The sequence below is a fragment of the Peromyscus maniculatus genome, chromosome 23 (genome assembly GCF_049852395.1).
Source record: "Peromyscus maniculatus bairdii isolate BWxNUB_F1_BW_parent chromosome 23, HU_Pman_BW_mat_3.1, whole genome shotgun sequence".
Taxonomy (NCBI): Eukaryota; Metazoa; Chordata; class Mammalia; order Rodentia; family Cricetidae; genus Peromyscus; species Peromyscus maniculatus.
The window spans coordinates 15,066,812-15,087,931 of record NC_134874.1 but is presented as its reverse complement, the minus strand read 5'-3'; the positions used below and the strand labels follow the sequence as shown (position 1 = coordinate 15,087,931).

At 48.0% G+C, this 21,120-nt stretch overlaps 1 protein-coding gene across 1 annotated transcript in view; it reads right to left on the bottom strand.

The window, feature by feature from the left end:
• Mlxip (MLX interacting protein) overlaps positions 1-21,120 on the bottom strand; it is a 61,144-nt gene that overhangs the window by 15,193 nt on the left and 24,831 nt on the right. Inside the window, exons 2-4 of the mRNA XM_006970722.4 lie at positions 2,577-2,683; positions 1,637-1,722; positions 304-393 (exon numbers count right to left, since the gene is read on the bottom strand). Coding sequence (XP_006970784.3) covers positions 304-393; positions 1,637-1,722; positions 2,577-2,683 — 283 coding nt within the window. The remainder of the gene's footprint in view (positions 1-303; positions 394-1,636; positions 1,723-2,576; positions 2,684-21,120) is intronic.

The following is a 21,120-nucleotide window of genomic DNA, read 5'->3' as shown; positions in this document are numbered from 1 at the left end:
GCCCTAACTTCGCCTCTGTATGCCAGGGGGCTGTATGGGAAGCAGGGAGCTGGGGAATGGGATCCCGCTGGCTGCCATCCCATGAATGCGGGCCCGAAGGAGGAAACGGCCCTCTTCATGGCTGAGGAAACCACAGCCACTGCTTGGTGTTGGGTACGGTATTCCCACATCGTGCTCCGGAACTGCCGGGGCAGCTGTGGAGTCCAGGGTCTCAGGCCACATTCTGAATACAGCTCCGGCCTGCCCAACCCCAGCCCCAGAGCTTCCAGAACACGTTCTTTGGGAGCGCTCGCCCACACATACCCTTTTCTTGAAGTAGGTCCTCCACTTGTGGTATTCCCGGATCACAATCTCAATGCGACTCTTCCAGTATTTGCCCTCTGTGGTGATGGCCTACAACCAAGAGGCCGAAATGAAAAGCAGGTCTTGGGGGGGATTCAATCGCAGCCCACGAATACCCAGTATCTATCACTGAAGTGGCCTCAGGTGGGTCTCGGGTCAGAAAGCCCCAGTGCGGCTTCAGAGACGACAGCTTCACTCACAGGGCACCCCCTCTCCGCTGAGCTTCAACCTGGACCCGAGCCAAACATGTCTCTTCAGCGCCCAACACCCAGGGCGACTGCACACGGTACTCAGAGAGGAGCAGGGAGATGCCTCCTCCTTGCCTGAGGATGCTAAGGAAACTCACAAGTGGCCTGCAGATGCCCCCTTCCAGCAGCACCTGCCCTGATCTCAGTGTGAAAAGGGGGCTGGGGAAGGCCAAGGCGCCTGCCCTCAAGCTCAACGACCGGAGTTCGATCCCTGGGACCCACAGGGTGAAAGGCAATGACTCTCAAAAGTGTCCTCTGACCTCCACACGTAAGCTGTGACACATGCACGCGCGCGCGCGCGCGCGCGCACACACACACACACACACACACACACACGTGAAAACAAATAATCTAGTTTTAAAATTTTTAATTTAGTCTTTTGGGGAAGAAGGTATAGCTCAATGGTATAACATGCCTGGGATGTAAGAGATCCTGGATTCTATCCTTAGTACCAAAATAATAAAACAAAATACAAAAATAAAGCACTCTCTCCAACCTCTTTTCATCCTGTTTTTGCAGATAGGGTCATTTTGGCCAGGCTGGCCTTCAACTCCCTATAGATCAAGAATGACCTAGAACTCTGATTTCCGTGCCTCCACCTCCCACAGGCACGCACGCTAGGACTGCAGTTCTGACACCACGCCCACTCTAAGTGGTGCTGGAGATGGAAGTGAACACTTCGCCAGCTGAGCTGTATCCAGTGTGAGCGGAAGAGCGCTGACTTCTAACTTTCCTGGAGGGGTTGTGTATGTGCTCTGCTTTATCTGCTACAGAGCCAGCCTTCCTGACTAACTCTCCGAAGAAACACCAATTTTACCCGAAAGCAGAGAATGCGGCCCCCATGGTCGGCTTGTTAAGGAGTCTCCTGGAGGCTGGGACTGCGGGAGGCCACCGCTCCTCCTCCAGGTCACCTCAGCAGGAGCACAGCTCAGACTCCCCTATTCCGCCAGCTTCTCCCGCAGATGTGGCCCTTTGGTGGCTGTTTCCGGCAGGATTCCCGGCACCCCCCTCCCTCCGGCCCTCTTCAGTCACTTGCTGGTAAGCACCTCTGGCCGGCGGTGCTCATCCACGTCAACAGAGCCGTCCAGTGGGGTGACAAAGTGGCACACAGGGTTCTTGCGTTTCTCCAGATCTGGGTTGGGAGGAGAGAGAAGACACCCTAAGACCCTGAAAGAGCTCTAACCCAAACTGCCACACCCAGAAGTGGTCTTCCCTTCTTCCGCTGGAGAAATGGAGAGTTCTGAGAAGAAAGAGCAGCAGCAGGCAGGCCCAAGGCAAAGAACGCCAGTAATAGCTACGTAAGACATAAAGCTGCTCATCTACACAAAGGCGGGAGAATCCGCTCTGCTCCTCAAGCCCGCATCCTCCCATCCTCAAGCCCGCATCCTCCCATCCTCAAGCCCACATCCTCCCATCCTCAAGCCCGCATCCCCCCATCCTCAAGCCCGCATCCTCCCATCCTCAAACCCATCCTCCCATCCTCAAACCCGCATCCCCCCATCCTCAAACCCGCATCCCCCCATCCTCAAGCCCGCATCCTCCCATCCTCAAACTAGCCAGGAACAAGAGCTCTACAATGGCAACCATGTCTTAACCTGCTAGAAACAGAAACTGCTCTGTGGCTGCTCCAATGTCACCTCTTGGCTACATTCTCCCAACTCTCCTGAAAAGAACCCCTCACTCCTTAGGGCCCAAGTACCCAGCATGCACTATACACACTGTGGTCAAGGACATGTCTGTCCCTCCAGACTCCAGGCTCTGCTGGCTGACTCTGCCTGATGGCTGGTGAATGCCCTGGTCCCTGGAATGTATTACCATTTGGTTTCCTAGCACAGGCTGCTCAAGCAATAGTTTGCTATAAACATCTTTTAAGAGCAGGCTATAGACTCAAGGTGCTCAGGCCTCCAAGATGTGGAGCCCGGACACTGCAGAATTAAGGGCCCTTGGGGCACAGCACACGTCCTGCCAGGCTGACGACACACTTACACTGCATGTACCATGCCCGCCAGATGGCGTTGTTGAGCCGGATCTTGTCCCGCCACTGAAGCTTCAGGCCCTTGAAGTTTTTCCACTTTGGAGACACTAATTTCCCACTGGAAAACAAGACAAAGAGCGGAGAGTCAGTAGCTCTTCAGAAAATAAAAGTGAACCCGATCATTCCAGACGCCAGAACCCTGGGTTGATCCATTACAAGGTAGGCCTGATGAACAGTCACTCCAGGATTTCTTTAGAGCATACGGGGAGAGGGGGCCATGACAATATTCAGGCTTGGAGGACACGCTGCCATGGGGGGTCAGACATGGGGTTTGTGCAGACTCTGGGCTCCTGCTTAGCCTTGAAGTTTCTCATGACCAGACATTTAAAAGACATACTGCCAGGTGTGGTGGCATTCATCTTTAATCCCAACACTCAGGAGGTAGAGGCAGAGGACTGAATTCAAAGCCAGCCTAGGCTGCTATCAACTGACTGGAAACCAGGCTCTTTTTGCCAGGGCTTGGCTCACTTCTGTTCTCAGTCACCACTGGCCCATCTCAGGCCATCTGAGAAAGTGATTCTCCTCAGCGCTCAGAGGTGGCAGCTGGCGTAGCACCTGGGAAACTAAACCACCATGAAGGCCGTGACACCAGGGAGCTCATGCTGCCCGTCATCAGCCTAGTCTGGGGGTGCTTTCAATTCACTGTACAAGACCTTTTTTAGATTTATTTTTAAGTAAGAGTGTGTGTGTGTGTGTGTGTGTGTGTGTGTGTGTGTGTGTGTGTGTGTGTCTTTTATGTGTGGGTATCCATGGAAGGCAGGAGAGGGATTTAGATCTCCTGGAGCTGGAGTTACAGGTAGTTATGAGCCATCTGACGTGGGTGGCGGGAACTGAACCCAGGTCCTCTGAAAGAGCATCAAGTACTCTTAACCTCTGAGTCATCTCTCCAGTACCCAATTCTAGAGGAAATCTGAGGCATACTCTTACAATTAAAGACAGCACTGATGGGGGCTTTGAGACCAGTCTTGAGCCGTCCATGGCCCTTCTGCTCGGTGTCCGACACATGCTCCTTCCTCTTTAAAGAACTCCCCCCCCCCCCCGCCCCGCCCCTGCTCTGCCTTCAGACCCTGCGTTAACACCATCTGCTCTGGGCCAGTGCTGGCCTCTCCTCGGCTGCTCCCTCTGATGCCTTTTTTCATATGGGTGCCGAAGAGCATCTATCTGATGGCAGGTCACAGCCCTGCCCCTGCTCCAAACCTACTCAGACAGAACAGATGAGTGGCAGAGTATTTAAAAGAGGCGCCGGAGCAAGACATTAAGTGAATCTGAAAGCCTGCCACGGAAGGAAAGTTCCCTACTGAATGCCTGGCAGACTTTCCCTCCCCCTCCACCCACACCTCAGGGCCCAGGCTCTGGATTATGTCAGACAGAAACCTGTGGCCCCACGAGCTCAAAGACAGCTCAGCCATTAAAGAGTAACCACTGCTGTTCTTGCAGAGGGCCAGTGTGCTATGACAATCTTTCTCCATCACACTACGTGGCACCTTCAGGTAGGTATCGTGACGGGAGCAGAAGACAGAGACAGATACTGAGCTGTAAACAGTGTGAGGATCCCTTGGTTCTCCCCACGGCTGGCTGAGACGTTTCTCTTGTTCAGGATACTTAGGGCAAATACAGTCAAACGTTAGCAGGAACAAACACACCGATTTCTGAACTTCCACCACCAAGTTTCTGTAACCTCTGTAACCAGCAGAGGGCGCTATAGACACACACAGAAACTAGTCAAAAAGCAACCCCAAAGCTGTCTGGTCCCAAGAACGGATGACTGACAGGTCCGACAGCATTGCTCATGGTTACACAGTATCAAAGGTCACAACGGAAGAGAGTGGGGGACACAGCTCAGGTATTACACATTCCTCTCCATTTCTTCCCTGCTGGGCTCTCGGGCACCCCACAGAGGGAGGAGGAGCTGTGTGTGTGTACAGGAGCCCTTCTTAGACTACAAGTCCAGTTTCCCACAGAACTAGGCGAGGCTGCTCTAGGACTTCACAAGGCAGCTGCAGGCCAGCCACTCCATGAGAGAGAGGACACCAAGAGCAGGTGTTCTGATCAGACTTCTGCTTCCCACAGTGACCTACCTTCAAGGACATCTCTTTCAGACAGTCCAAGCCTCAGCCTTCTTTAAAAACACACCCGGAAATACTGCAGAAAATGTGTGAGATCACCGGCCTCTTCCCAGCCCCGGGAAGCTGCTCCCAGCCCAGACTTCTGAAATCTGTCCTGTGTGTCACAACCCTGACTCCAGGAACACTCACTCACAGGGACTTAGCCCCACGCCCACCACTGAAAGGCTGCCTGGGGTCTGGCCCTGACTCAGCTTGGGACTGCTGGCCGAGTGCAGACTTGGAGGTGCTTTTAAACCCAGGTATTCTACCAAGGCTAGTGTTCCCACGAAGAAGTCTTCATACACTCCGCCGCCGCTGCCCCCTTCCTAGAAGGAGGGTTCCTGACACCAAACAGGAAGTTCCCAGGACAACAGAGGCCCCTCTTACATTCTGTTGTGTGGAGCTAGCAAACCAGGAATTCTTCAGCAGTCTGGCAAGAGACTGCTTCAGAATGAAAATTCAAGTGCAAGCCTCAAAAAGGCGGCTCTGGAGAAGCAAGAAAACAGGGAGGAGGGCAGAAGTGGGTCATGGACTCTGCTCACTGGGGTAGAATTAGACACCGACTCTTGCTCAAGCCTCTCTAAGAGGAAGTCAACAGAACCAGTCCAGGCTACCGATTACAGCTCTGGGTCATTCATTCATCTGTTCAGTTCAACCCTATTTCACTTCTTCACTGTTCCTGATGTTTCCAGGAGGAACAGCCACTATAAGACACCCCCAGCCCTCACTTGTCCTCTGCCTCACCAGTATAAAAGGAACCAGTCACAGGCGGTCAGGTCTGACCTCTCCTTTCCTGCCCATGCTCTCACCATAGTTGGCTACTGGCCAAAAACAAAACAACACAACACACACACACCCCAGCTGGTGACTCGCTTACAATCCCATCCCCAGTGTGATTAGCAATAAAGGTGTTTGCTTGTTTTTTGTTTTTCGAGACAGGGTTTCTCTGTGTAGTTTTGGTGCCTGTCTTGGATCTCACTCTGTAGACCAAGCTGGCCTTGAACTCACAGAGATCCACCTGGCTCTGCCTCCCAAGTACTGGGATTAAAGGTGTGTGCCACTGCCGCTCGGCTAAAGGTAGCTCATTTTATTTATTTATTCACTAGTTTTTTCTTTGAAGTCTGGAGGCTTAAGTACAAGTCTAAATACTCCATATGAGATTTCCAGTTCCCAACTCTTCCTATTTTCCTGAATATCAATGGGCAGGCTTCACCAACACACAGGCTGCTCTGGAGAAGCTGGGTGCTTCCAGAGAAAAAGTCCTGCGGAATCTGATACTTATCTCAACCCCAGGAATGAGTTATTTGCCTATTCTGCCTCTTACCTAAAGAGAAGCCCTACTTACTGACAAGTTCCCAGGGGGCTACTTTAGAGTAACTATGCACATGAACATGCTTCTGAGAATCACCAATTTAGAAGGGCCTCCAACACCCAAGAAGACAAAACACGCAGAAATAGTATCACAAACAGATAAAAAAAATCCTTGTTGTGTTTTTAATGAAATAATTTCCAACTACAAGAGATACAGACAGGCTCTTCAAAGTTTACAAAGAGACAGTATGTGGGAAGGGTCAGAAGAACAGTAATAGCTACAATTTTCCAAAGCAGCATATGATGTGGGGGTGTAGGAAGAATGAACTTAAAAAAACAACAACCCTTTAATTTCCTTTCCTTCCATACGCGTGATAAAATAGGTAACACAATGTAGAGTTTTAACCATTTTACACATGTTCAGTTCCGGTAACAACCTTCACACCTGTGCAGTCATCGTTACTCCCCAGTTCCAGGACCTTCCCTGCCCTCCTCAAACTGCCCCACCTACTCAGTCCCTGTCTTAGGGTCCTGGTGCCGTGAAGAGCCACCGTGACCACGGCAACACTGACCTGGGGCCGGCTACAGTCCAGAGGTTCAGTCCACTGACATCATGGTGGGAAGCATGGAGGTGGGAAGGTAGACGTGCTGGAGAGGCAGCCAAGAGCTCTGCATCAGGACCGGCAGTGAACAGGAGAGAGAGAGAGAGACACTGGGCCTGGCTTGAGCATCTGAGCCCTCAAAGCCCACCCCATGACACACTTCCTCCAACAAGGCCACGCCTCCTAATAGTGCCACTCCCGAGGGGCCGAGGGGACCATTTTCATTCAGACTACCAAAGTCTCCATTACCTTCTCCCTCGGCAACTGGAAACCACCAAATCTGTTCCCTGTTTCCACACACTTGTCTATTCTGGACATGTCATATGAACGGGATTGTTCGGTATATGGCCCTCAATGTCTGAATTCTCTTAAAATACCATTCTCAAGGTTCACCCGCACTGCAGCACTTATAGAGCATCCTTTCTTTTCAGGGCTGAGTCCCACCCCTTCCTACAGCTACAGCTAGGGTGGAGCTCACAGCAGAGTGCTTATCTGGTATACTCAAGCCCTTGGGCTCCTAGTACTGCCAAGGGGGCGAGGGGCAGGAACAGGAAAAACAGAGAAAGATTCTATTCTTCTGTGTTGTAGAATGCTGTCCTCTGGGCACAGCATGGCCCTTAGAAATCCGAGTGGCTGTGACTTTCTGCACAAGGTCCTCACAAGATCGGGCCCATTAACGTTCCCCTTAAAGGAAGGGCAGCTCACAAAGGGCCCAAGGAGGGCTCACGAGGTGGCACTGCAGACCCACAAGTCCCTTCCACTCCCTGAGGAGTGGGGTCGGGGAAGCAGACAGTTTTTTGGTGGTGTGGCCACTGTAAGTATCTCCAATTAAACTCATGGGCTTGACAACGCGCGTGTGAGCAGAATCACATCCCCTGCTCTGTTATCAGTGCCCCATCTAGGGTGATAAACATTTGGTTACATTTCCCAGCAAAAGCCACGCAACGTATGAACAGATTGCATTCTGTTTATCCATTCATCTTCAATACCTTTGAGATACAGTAATTAGTATTGCCAGAAACAGGCAGAAACAGGTGTCTCCCTAGGAGACTCAAGTGTTGAAGTCCCGCTGCCCAACATAGCAGGGTCGGAGCTGGGGCTTTGGGGCAATGACTGGATCTTGAGGACTCTGTCTCAGTCACTGATTAGTCCACTGATAAAAAGTTAGACTCTGATGGCATTGCTGGGAATTGATGAAAACTAAGAGGGAATGTCTAGGGGGGCTGGAGAGATGGTTCAGAGGTTAAGGGCACTTACTGTTCTCGCAGAGGACCTGAGTTTGGTTCCCAGCACCCACATGATGGCTCACAACCATTTGTAACTCTAGTTCCAAGGGATCTGATGCCCTCTTCTGGCCTTCACAGGCACCAGGCACACATGTGGTACACAGACATACATGCATGCAAAACAGACATACACATAAAATTTTAAAATTCAAAAAACAGGAAGTACCTAGATCAGTGGTTCTCAACCTTCCTAATACTGCGACCCTTTAATACAGTTCCTCATGCTGTGGTGACCCCAAACATAAAATTATTTTAGTTGCTCCTTCATAACTGTAATTTTGCTACCTTATGAATTGTAATATAATTGTGTTTTCCTATGGTCTTAGGCAACCCCCATGAAAGGGTCATTCGACCTCCAAAGGAGTCATGACCCACAGGTCAGGATCCACTGGTCTACATGGAGGAAAATGATCTGGAGTAACCCCAGAAAGACCCTGTCCCCAGCCTCTTCCTGTCTCTCTGGACCCTGGCCACCACGAGGTGACCTTTGCTCCACCAGGTCTTTCCAAACCTCTGGGAAACCTGGACCAAGATAACTCCTAGATGAGCATTTCCAAGCCAGTTCAGGACAGGGAAGAGGGGTCTCATCTCTGAGCTGCCATTGAGGACAACGGTGGACAGAAACAACCGAGTTTTCCTGACGTGCAAGCTGACAACTGTCTCTTCACACTGTATGTACATTCCTTTAAGCCAAAATCCTCCTTCAGGAGTTAATTCTGCAGATCCATTTACACATGGGCACAAAGCCATAAAGGAATAGTCAACTATAGGAAGAGGTTGGAAATGAAGTACATGTTCAATAAAAGAGATAAATTAAAACACAAGTATATCTACATAGTTGAACACTCTGAGGGAATCTAAAAAACACAAGTGTGTTGACATATAATGCTGGTATTTAGGCAAAAATCTATATGGGGCATTGCTAAATGAAAACAAAACCAGCAATGAATTATATAGTATAGCTTCTTTTTTAAAAACCATGCTGGGTATTGACCCCAGGATCTTATGCAGCTGCAGTTCCACTGAACTGCACAGCACGGTTCTATTTGACTTATTTATGTGGCCAGGCTGTGGTGGCGCACGCCTTTAATCCCAGCACTTGGGAGGCAGAGCCAGACAGATCTCTATGAGTTCAAAGCCAGCCTGGTCTACAGAGCAAGATCCAAGACAGGCACCAAAACTACACAGAGAAACACTATTGAAAAAAACAACAACAACAAAAAAGATTTATTTACGTGTATATGTGTCTGAGCCCACGCATACACGCGCGCGCGCGCGCGCACACACACACACACACACACACACACACACACACACACACACACAGTAGAAGAGGGAGTCAGATTCCCTGGAGCTGCCTCTAGTGGGTGTTGATACCTGAACTCAGGTCCTCTGTAAAAGCAGCAAACTCTTAACCACTGAGCTGTCTCTCTAGGTCTCCAGATACATGGGGTGTGTGTGTGGGGGGGGGGGGGGCTAATTAATTAACATAGGAATGCATTATTTTTTAAAGTAAGGATAAAAGTCCAGGCACAGGCCATGACCTTACAGGCTTCTAGTCAATCACAGAAGGCAATTAGCCACACAGAGAGATAAACTTGTCACAAACCCAGATGGGCAGCTAGTGGTTATTAAACGCTGCCTTTAAGGAGGAGCTTAGGGATAATGTTCCATCTTGTCTCTCCTCCAGTACTCCAACTCTTTTTCTTCAAAGAGTCATTTCTGTTGGCTTGTCCTGGGATCTGGGCTTGATCCAGAGGCTATTAGAGCCAAAACTAACAGGCTGCAGAAGGACAAAGGCTCATTGAGGACCAGGACATGGGGACCAGTTACCCTGAGTACAATGCAGAATCATCCTGGCACCTTGTAGCCACCTCTCCAGCAGAGGCACCTTCCATAGAAGCCAGGGAGATTTCCAGAGCCACCCTGTGTGTCTGGACCTCATCTTCCCGGGCCACTTGGAATCCTTGCTTTAAAAATGAAGTGTAAGGGCTGTGGGGAAGTCGGCTTTGAGGACTGAGGCAGCAGGGCAGGAACACGGAGTCCAGACCTGTCCTATCTCAAGGGTGAGAGTACACAGGTGTGCTGGAACACATGGGTGAAGACAAGCTCACATGTGCTAAAATATCTGTGAGGATTTCGGTTTGTCCTTATATGGCAGGAGCAGGAAATTAGCATTTCCACAAGCACAAAAAGTACGGCAACCTGAGTGAAAACTGGACAGTCTGCCTAGCCAATGGCACGATCTCACTCCATCCCTTCGCCCTGTCCTTTTTACTGACCACCTGTGGTCTTGTCCTCCACGTGGAGACAGACCACCCCAGACTCATGCCACTTCTAAGCAAATGCAGAGGACACTGAGGCTGAGGGGCAGGTGATATGGTCAGTGGTGGAGTGCGTGCCTAGAAAGCAGAGTGGTCCATTTCTGAACAAATCACCTTCTACGAAATGGTGATTCTAGCCGCTGAGTGGGAGCACTGGGTGGATCACACACAGGTGTGGGTTTGGCACAGAGCAAGGGCTGTTCCTGTTTCTGGGGGATTACATTCTGGCCCTTACTGGACTCACAACTCAGCACCACTTAAAGTCACAGTCCAATGTTCATGTGAGAGGTGCTGCTCAGTGATGGAGCATGTTTGCAGCATGTACAAGACTCTAGGTTCAGTTCCGAGCAAGAGAGTTGTGGGAGGCTTATGGACCAGGAAAGCAAATTTGAACCTAGAGCCCTGGGGGCTCCTAATTCCTCTAGAATAGGGACAGAACCAGTCTTTGGAGGAGGGGTGCTCAATGTGTATCATTTGCTAAAAAATTTAGTAATTAATTCACTCTCTGTAAGGCTGGGTGTGACATGAGTTCCTGTAAACCAAGACTCAGGAGGTTCAAGCAGGAAGATGACCAGGAGTTGGAGGCGAGCATAGGTCACAAAAAGCAAATAGCAAGCCAGACAGGTACAGAGCAAGACCCCGTCTCAAAACAAAAAACAAAACAATAAAAAACCTCAAGGTGAGGTCTTGTAAGCTGGCTCAGCAGATAAAGCGTTTGCTATCACTAAGGACCCGGGTTTCGTCTTTGGGACTCACAACTGAAGAAGAGAACTGAACCCTGAAGTTGTCCTCTGATCTCTATTTTTGTCGTGCACACATGCACACATACCCCACCCCGAACACATAATAATAAATGTTATTTTTAAAAATATCTTAAAACCTACCCGTGTATTTCCGTGCATCTGTTTCATTTAGGAACACCTTTTCAGCCCTCTGTCTTATTTTTAATGTGGAGGATGGAGTGATGTGCTTGTTTTTAAACATTTATCTGTGTGTATACGTGCACACATGCGTATGTCTATATGAGCCATCCTGTCAGCTCTACTCTCTTATTCAATTTCCACCATCCACTGAGATGTTAGTCCTTCTTCTATTTGTAAACTTGCAGTGATAATTACCATTTGTGAAGTTTCTACGAATGTTCCAGCTAGCTCCCCCCTTCCCCTTGTATTCTCAGCTGGCAGTTTTAACCAAGTCCTCGTGCACAGCAGGGAAATTGCCCCCCTGAGCTGGCTGCACACCCGCCTGGATTTCTGACGGTCTTCTACTTTCAAAGCCATCTTAAGAGGTCCCACATTTGTACAGTTAGATCTCCTGGCCATCACCATCTCTTACGGCTCCCCTCCCTGATCCCCTGCCCCATTCAGAGATTTACTTGTTCAATTTACACTCGCCATCTTGATAGCCCTTTTATTTGTTTTTGTTTTTCTTCATCACTTGTTTTTGGTTTTTGAAGACAGGGTTTCTCTGTGTAGCCCGGGCTGTCCTAGAACTCACTCTGTAGACCAGGCTGGCCTTGAACTCACAGAGATCTGCCTACCTCTGCTCCTGCCCAGCTCTTTTTGTTTGTTTGTTTGTTGTGTGCCATGGCGTTTTCCCGGAGGTCAAGGACCCTGGAGACTCAGTTTTCTCCTTCACAGGTGGGTGGGTTCCAGGAATCAATCTGACGTCACCAGGCTTGTGCAGCAAGCACCTTCGTCCACTGAGCCATCTTGCCAGCCCAGAGATTCGTTTTCACTTTTACCTTTTTAAAAATCTTTTCAATTTTGTCAATTTTTTAAAAATATTGAATATCCACATCGAATGAAATATCGAACAACAGTGAACATTGTAAGAAGACAAGCAAAACTGGGCGGTTTTACCCCTTAGAGCACTGTTCACATTTCAGAGAGAAGTAAGGCATACGAAAAGAGCTGCAATGCACGTGCGCAGGAAGTCCATCCTAAGTTCAAAGTCAGCCTGGGCTACATAGTGAGTTCTAGAATAGCCTAAGACACAGCAAGATCCAGTCTCAAAAAAAAAAAAAAAAAAAAAAAAAACACCCCACAAAATCTTTCGTAGTAAAGAAGGCTGGGGGTGGGGGGGGCTGGAGAGATGGCTCAGAGGTTAAGAGCACTGTCTGCTCTTCCAAAGGTCCTGAGTTCAATTCCCAGCAACCACATGGTGGCTCACAACCATCTGTAGTGAGATCTGGTGCTCTCTTCTGGCCTGCAGGAGTATGTGCAGATTGAACACTGTATACATAATAAATAAATTAATCTAAAAGAAAAAAGAGAGAGAGAAGGTTGGGCTTTTGGGTAGTGATTCCAGGCCTTTGGAATGATCTGGTTGACATGAGTGCTGGGTTTGCCTGAGGCTTTAGCCACAGAACTATGTAAGTGACTCGTCATGGAGGCTTTGGAGTGAGGACTATCAATACAAACTCCAGAGGAGCAGGTAACTGAAGGTACTGGTCACACTACTGGAGGGGCTGGAGGTGAAAGGTCAGCAGTAGTAGTGATGCCGTCCCAGGAAAAACTGTTCTTTGATGACTCTAGGTTTTGCTCTGGTTTGGACAGGGTCGTTACGACTAATTACGACTGGCCTGGAATTCCTGCCACAGCTTCCCAACAGTCTGACAATGATCTGAATCTTTTCCCCAGCAACAGACTGTTTTCATTCCTTTTTTTTTTTTTTTTTTTTTTCCCGAGACAGGGTTCTCTGTGTAGCTTTGCGCCTTTCCTGGGACTCACTTGGTAGCCCAGGCTGGCCTCGAACTCACAGAGATCTGCCTGCCTCTGCCTCCCGAGTGCTGGGATTAAAGGCGTGTGCCACCACCGCCCGGCCCCAGCAGCAAACTGTAACAGTAATAGTTCTCAGTGCGTTCTCTGGGTCCTTATAGAGAGCCAATCAGGACAGTTTTGCAAGTTCTATGATGCTGACTAGGCATTATGAAAGTCAGCCTGTTCTCTCTAATTTTACATATTTATCGAATTGCATGTATGTAGTGGGTAGCTGTTTAAGACACTCCGTTTGGAAGTTTGTCTTCTTCCTGGCACATAACGGCCTGCTGGGCAAAGAACTGCCCTTACCTCAACTGCTGACAGTACGGACGCTGTCCTTTCTGGACGAGAAGGACACAAGGTAAAGCGACTACTGAACTCTGCCAAGACAGGGTAAGATGGTCTGTCAGAATTCCTCCTTCTGAAAATGGTCTGTCAGATACTCGAGGCCTATAGCTAAATTGGATGCCCCAATGGTGCTGAGAAACTTTAGGTGACTGTCCAGGCTACCAGTTGTCTCTGTCTATTCTCACAAGATTTCTGAAAGTTGCTTGCGTGCATTTCCCGTTTTCTCAGTTATTACTATTTTCCTTCTCAGGTCTTTGATGGAGTGGGAGACTAACAGTTACAGTTACAATCTTCTCCTATCTTAGCTAAAACATACTAAATACTAGATACAGATTCTTCAGGATATGACAGTTTTTTGAATAATCTCTCTAACATACCGTTTACCTATGTTCTGGACATCTCTGGATTTTAGTATGTGTCTCTCATTTGATGTTGTTCTTGTTGGTTGTAGTTCCATTTGTTTATGTCATTACCCTTTACTTCTCCTTGATAATCATTCCTATTGTATATAGTTCTGTGTTAGGTTAGAACTTTCTTATTTAGACTAAAGGGGGGCTATAGTGGGTGGCTGTTGGAGCCGTGCCCTGAAGCATTGCCCCTAGGGAGGCAGCTGTTACACCTGCCCATGACCTTGAGGTACCTGCCCCTGGGGCGTGGCCACGGGGGATCCTGAAGACCCGGGATACACACACGCCCTCTCTCTTGGCTAACTCATGGTTCTGGATGCTGAGATCTTGGACCAAGCTATTCAGTGTGGGACATAGCTCAGCTTTCCAGGACAGTATGATAAATCTCCCATAGTTGTGAGTTTAACCTCAAATAAATTCCTTTGATCATTAAATAGACTCTGTAGATTAATCCCATTACATATATTCAGATAAAGATATATGAACAAACTTGTTTAGACATATGAAATAATGCTTTACTTTTGTCATTTTTGAGTGGGTGGGGTGTTAGTTTGGGCTTTTTATTTTGTTTGGCGTTTTGAAACAAGGTGTCACTATGTAGCCCTGGCTGGCCTCAATTTTGGCAATCCTGATGAGGACCATAATGCTCAGTTCATTGATTTGTTTCATAACTCAATTTTCACTTGTATGTCATATCTTACTATACCAATAAATATTCTCTTTATCAGTTATAGAATATCCCTATCTACATATTTGCCATAGTCTATTTACAACTCTCCCATAGACAGAGGCTTATAGGAACAGATTTTGCTACTATCAGCAATGCTGTGATGAATATTCCACTTTTTATACCTGTATGGGACTGTATGACTTATCTCTAAAGTTTATTAATTCTTAGAAATGTGCCAGAGATGCAGCTAAAAAAAAAAAAAAAAAAAAAAAATCAGCTGGGCCTTTAATCCCAGCACTCGGGAGGCAAAGCAAGGCAGATCTTTGTGAGTTCGAGGCCAGCCCGGTGAGTGAGATCCAGGAAAGGTGCAAAGCTACACAGAGAAACCCTGTCTCGAAAAACAAAAAAAACAAAAACAAACAAACAAAAAAAAAAAAATCAAAAATTCTTTGTTCCTGTTTTTTCTGTCTTATTTTAAAACTTTCCCTACGTTAGTATTCAGTTGGAGCCCCCAGCTCGCCCCTGCAGTCTGGGAAGTTCCATTCCCGTCTCTCTCTTTCCAAACCCCAACCGCTCGAGTCTGTGAACAAAGGGAGGGCACCCAAAAGCCCAGTTTCCCATTCCTGGCGGCTCCTGCGGCTTCCTCCCCTGAAGAGGCAGCCGCCCAAATCCCCGCCTAAAGCGCTCAGCTTTTGACCACACTTGGGCACAAACCCAGCTTGTGGTGGACACGTCAGCACCCCTCACCTACAACCTGTATAATCTCCCTGCTTTAGTTCAGGCGGGTGGCTTCTCCAGCCTCCATCTCTAGGACTGCAGAACCCACCCAGAGTTGCTTTGCTCAAATACACCTGTTGTTATACTTTTCCAATTCAGCTTGATCTGGCTTACTGAGCAGGCAGAAAAACCTATTATCGGGGGACAGAAAACCTACTATTCAGTACTTCCTATTTTTGATTGTTTGTCTTTTTGTTTGTTTTGAGAGAGGGTCTCACATAGCCCAGGCAGGCCTCAAACTCATACGTAACTGAAGATGATCCTAAACTCCAGATCTTCCTCCAAAATACCGGGATCATATGTATGAGTTATGAGTGGTTTCCTTTTAGTACTTTCATACCTTAATTTTTTTTTATATTAACTCTTGGATGCATGTGGAATTTAGTTGGTGGGAAAACGGAGGGATCATGCTTAAATTAGTAATTCTTAGCAATGTAATAAGTCATTCAAGGTCCCTTCTGAATCCAACATTTCATCCTCATGCACACCACCTTCCCACATACTTCCCCGGGCCCATTTCTGGAAGTGCTCCATTGCTTATGACAATTGGACATATGGGTTGTTTTTGTTGTTGTTTTGAGTCAGTTTTACTATGCAATCTTGGGTGGCCTGGAACTCACTCTGTAGACCAGGCTGGCCTGAAAACTCACAGAGATCCTCCTGCCTCTGCTCCCGAGTGCTGGGACTAAAAGTGTGAACCACTGCGCCCTGCAGAACATGTTTTTTTTTTTTTGGTTTTTCGAGACAGGGTTTCTCTTGTGTAGCTTTGCGCCTTTCCTGGAACTCACTTGGTAGCCCAGGCTGGCCTCGAACTCACAGAGATCCGCCCGCCTCTGCCTCCCGAGTGCTGGGATTAAAGGCGTGTGCCACCACCGCCCGGCAACAGAACATGTTTTTTATGATTTCAATGTTTACATGTCATCCTGATTAACGGAAAGAAGGCAAAATCATCGTGGTTGTTTTCCTGTCCCTGTTTGCTTATGACAGTGCCTCCCTCAGCAGCCTCAGCTGCCCTCGGACTGTGGCCGCTCTACCGCCTTACGTTTTTGAGTGCTTGAGAATACAGACATGCACCACATGCCCACCTCAACACGGTTCTTTACAGAGTTCACAAGATAAATCCTGAGTGACTAACAGACTTTCTCAGTTACCCCTACTGATTCATAGCACTTCCACAAACACCCATGAAACGCTGCCATAGACACCACGTGCTCTGAGGAAGAATGCCCCCCCCCCCATGGGCTCCCACATATTAGAGTGCCTACTCCTCAGGGAGCAAGCAGCACTACTTAGAAGGATTAAGAGGTGTGGCCTTGTGGGAGGAAGTGTGTCACTGGGGGTGGGCTTTCCCTCTCCCCTCTCTCCCCCTCCCCCTCCTCTCACTGCTGCCTGAGGACCCGGATGCAAAACTCTCAGAAACCTCTCCCTCCTCATGACTGCATGCTGCCACACTTCCTACCACGCTGGTAATGGACTGGCCCTCTGAAACTGTAAGAGAGCCCCAATTAAACGCTTTCTAAGAGTTGCTGTGATCATGGTGTCTCTTCATAGCAACAGAACACTAAGACACCAGCCCAGGCTTTTACCACTGATTTGTGTCCAGCCTCCTACTGTTAACATTGTGACATGGGTAACATTAGAATTACATTTAGAATTCTTGATTATTTTTCTATTTGAACATGCAGTTCATGTTGTCGAGTCTCAAAAGAAAACTTATCCTGGGGGGCTAGGAGAAAGTTCATCCATCAAAGTGCCTGCTGTAGAAACGTGAGGACCTGTATTCAGGTCCCCAGCAATCACATCAAAAAGCAGGTGTGTGGAGCGCCACTGGGTGTGTGGAGCCTGCTGGCCGAACACTCCAGAAAGGAACTGATAGCAACCTCTAGGCTCCAACTGCACAGATTCAAACAAACATACACTCACACATATGTCTACACATACATACAGAAATTTTTAAAAAAAGAAAGAAAATTCTTGCTGGGTTCTGTGGTGTCACAGGTTATCTCAGTAACTGGGAAGGCTAAGACAGGAGTTCAAAGCCACTTGGGTTTCCAAAAATAAAGAAGAAAGAGAGAGACTAAAGACATGGCTTAGTGGTACAATACCTGCTTAGGCTATGTGAGGGGAGGGAGCAGGAAGGGAGGAGGGAGGATCCGAAGCTATTTGGTTTGAATTGGCTTCTACTTACTGTCCACAGCACCGAGCTCTGGAAGGACAGTTCCACATCCACACACGATGTACTTTGGACAGGTCCTCCTACAACCCTACCCTCCCTTTCCATTCTCTCCATTCTCGTTAACCCTTTCTAGGCAGTTTTGCTTCTCTCTCCATGTCATATATACATATGCTTGGTTTTCTAAAAAGTGTTTCATGTATGGACTCCACATTTCTGATTGCCCTTACTTTAAAATAAAATATGAAAATAAGTGTTAGTAAGTGAAACCAGCAAAACAAAAATCAAATCCCCTGGTCAAAGTGAAGGACCGCCTCATTCATTGTGTTCAGTATAGCCTCACACGGATGATAAGGGACCGCCACCTTCCTGGGAACAGGCACAGGTGAGCCGGTTCCATGTATTCAGTGACTTCTCCACTGTGGAAAAGCTACGATTCCACCCAGTGAGGGACACCTGGTCACAGAGGCAGTGAGTCCAGGAACAGAGTGCGCTGCAGAGAGAAGGCTCTAGAAAGCAGCTACGAAAAGGAACAGGCAGAAGTCATGCACGGAAACTGTGATGGCTCTTCTTGGCTGTCAACTTGACTACATGTGTCATTAACTAAAACTTCAGCAGCTGTGAGGGGTTTTTGTTTTTGTTTTGCCTTAATTAAACCATTCCAAATGGGAAGACCCACTTTTCATCTGGATCTTTTGAGGTGGGAAGACCCACTTTTTTTTTTTTTTTTTTTTTTACTTTTTTTTTTTTTTTTTTTTTGGTTTTTCGAGACAGGGTTTCTCTGTGTAGCTTTGCGTCTTTCCTGGGACTCACTTGGAAGCCCAGGCTGGCCTGGAACTCACAGAGATCCGCCTGGCTCTGCCTCCCAAGTGCTGGGATTAAAGGCGTGCGCCACCACCGCCCGGCATGGGAAGACCCACTTTTAATGTGGGCCACACCTTCCGCTGGCCGCCTGTATAAAGGACATGGAAGAGGGAAGCCGGCTCTCTTTGCCTGCTTGCTCTTGCTCTCTGTGGCGAGTCCACTCCTTCACTGGCATTAATTAGCGCCGACTTCTTCAGGATTCTGGTGTACAATGAAGATGAGCTGAGACATCCAGCCTTGTAGGCTGAACCATTACTGTATTCTTGGACCTTCCGTGGTAGACAGCCATTGTTGGACTAGCTGGACCACAGTCTGTAAGCCATCTGAATATTATTCACCTGCAAGTTCTGTTCCTCTAGAGGACCAACCACAACTAATACCAAACATTTCTGAGCTCCTATGAAGCTAACATGTCTTCGCCATCATTAGTCATTTCAGAGGGCTGCCAGCTCCATAACCTACTTAGCAGTCAGGGAAATCTGAAGCTGACTGATCAGTCTCAAGGATAAAGTAACACTCCCCAGGTAGCCAAGACCTATAAATAGGCTTCTAATGGCTTTTCTCATTTTAGACAAGAAAGAATTCTATTTGCTTTCCAGCCTTAAGAACCTGGAAGTGTACACTCCACAGAGAGGCTGGATGTCAGAAACACAAATGAGCCAAACACAGCAGCACACCCTGTGATCTCAGTACTCAGAAAGCAGAGACACAGACACCACAAGTTCAAGGCCAGTCTGGTCTACTTAGAAAGCTGCTGGCCAGCCCAAGCTACATGGCAAGAATTCTTCAAAAACGAACAACAACAAAAAACACCTCACAAACAAGAGGTGCCCAAAGTAGGGGTGGCTGGGTAGATCACACCAGCTAACATTAAACAAAAAAGTAGTCGGTGGGTATGTAACACCCTAGCCACAGCTTTTGACTATCTCTCAGGAGAGCAATTTAGTAAAGCAAACAATCACAAACCTTGCACTGCCTTCTTCATACAACCCAAAATTCCAATAAAATCTATCCTTCCTAGTCGGGCATAGTGTCACAAACCTGTAATCCCAGCTCAAGGGAGGTACAGGCAGGAGGGCCATCCTGGGCTATATGCACCTGTCTTTAAGCACCACCACCCCCAATCAGTCCTCTAGAGTATGTCACAGACGGCTTCTAAGACTTGGCTGTCATCATAAACTCCTTCCTTTTCAACAATTCAGACAGCAGCTAGGAGGCAAACTGACGTCCAGTTTAATCATCATATCCCAATTACAACCTGAGCCCTTTGGATATTATTAACCCATCTTAATAGATAATAATAAATGGATATCTCCCATCTTAATAGATAATGCAAACACATAAGAAAAGTTTGTTTTTGGAGATGGTATCTCACTGAATCTGGAGTTCATCAATTCAGCTAGACTGGCTGCCCATAGAATTCCAGGGATCCTCCTGTCTCTGCCTTCCCAGTGCTGGAGCAGCAGCAGCAGCACCGAGATTTTTATGTGAGTGCTGTGATTCCGAAATCACATTCTCATGCTTGTCCAAACAGCATGTCACCAACTAAGCCATCCCCCCATCTGTGTGTGCTCTGAGACAGGGTCATCTCAGTCTGCAGATGAGGTTACACTAAAATGTGCTGCATAGAGACCAGGTTGGTGTCAGACTTGCAGTGATCCTCCTGCCTCTGCCTCTCGGGTTCTGGGATACAGGCGTGAGCCACTATGTCTAACTTGAAGTGAAGCTCTGACTGCAGTTTCTGTAGCTCTGGGTGGCGTAAGGGCCAGGAGCACTCCCTCAGCCTACAGAAGAGCTCATCTGACAATCCCAGACCTGGCAGGGACCTGATCTAGTCCCCTGAGCCTGTCCTGAAAACCCACCTCACCTATCAGCAAAACCCCAGCCAGGACAGCCTTCACTCTTGGAAACACAGAGTACCTTCTAACCAGGAGCAAGAGGCAGCTTTTCTAATCGGAAGACACTGTAGTATCCTGCTGTCATGTGTGGCCAGAGGACAGAGGGGAAGAGGGTCATCGTGTCCCCACTGTCGCTCTAGGGTCTGGGCAGACAGCTAACCTTTCTGAATTTCACTTGGAGACTGTGAGAGCCAAATTTCACGGATGTCAAATGGTTAGCGCAAACTGGCTGTTCCATCTGGAGCACACCAGTATCTCGGAGCAAGGATTTATGCCCTCAGGTGACAGACACTTCTTGTGCCCTCCCTCCAGAACTGTTAAGACAATTAAAAGGCATTTGGGCCACTGTAGCCAACACAGAAAAGGAATGACCACAAGACAACATCTTTCTTGTTTTTAGACCAGTCACACACCACCAAGGAAGAAAAGCCGCAGGGTGACAGAGCGTCACAGCTCTGTGACGGGACCCGGAAGTCAGGGTTTCCTAGCACTGTACCCCAACACCAGCACTATCCTAGCTTTTGTGGCAAGAAAATGCCAGACAGAGGTAGACCTCTGTGAGGTACCTCACCCAGCACCACCTGAGTCTTGTGTCTTCAGTGTTATTGCCCTTGCCTGTGTGTGGTTTTGCTGTTTTGTTTATTTTGATCATCTCTATCACCCAGACACACATATCAGGTCAATACTTTGGATGATGTGACTGGACAGTAGCAGCTTTGAATTATTACAGAAAAGAAACATTATCTCACGGCCATTTAGACACAAATAAGTCAAAGGAATTCAAGATGATGATCAAGGTTTGCACACTTGACTCGGAGTTTCTAAGTCCTCACTATGAACAAGTGTGCAAGCCAACAGACTGTAGCTGACTCTAGACAGAGAGAGGAAGCTGTGGACTCATTGCAGGGGAGACAGGCATCTGAAAGCCAGGAGCTGGGGTGTGACTCAGGGGAGAGTGGACGCTTATG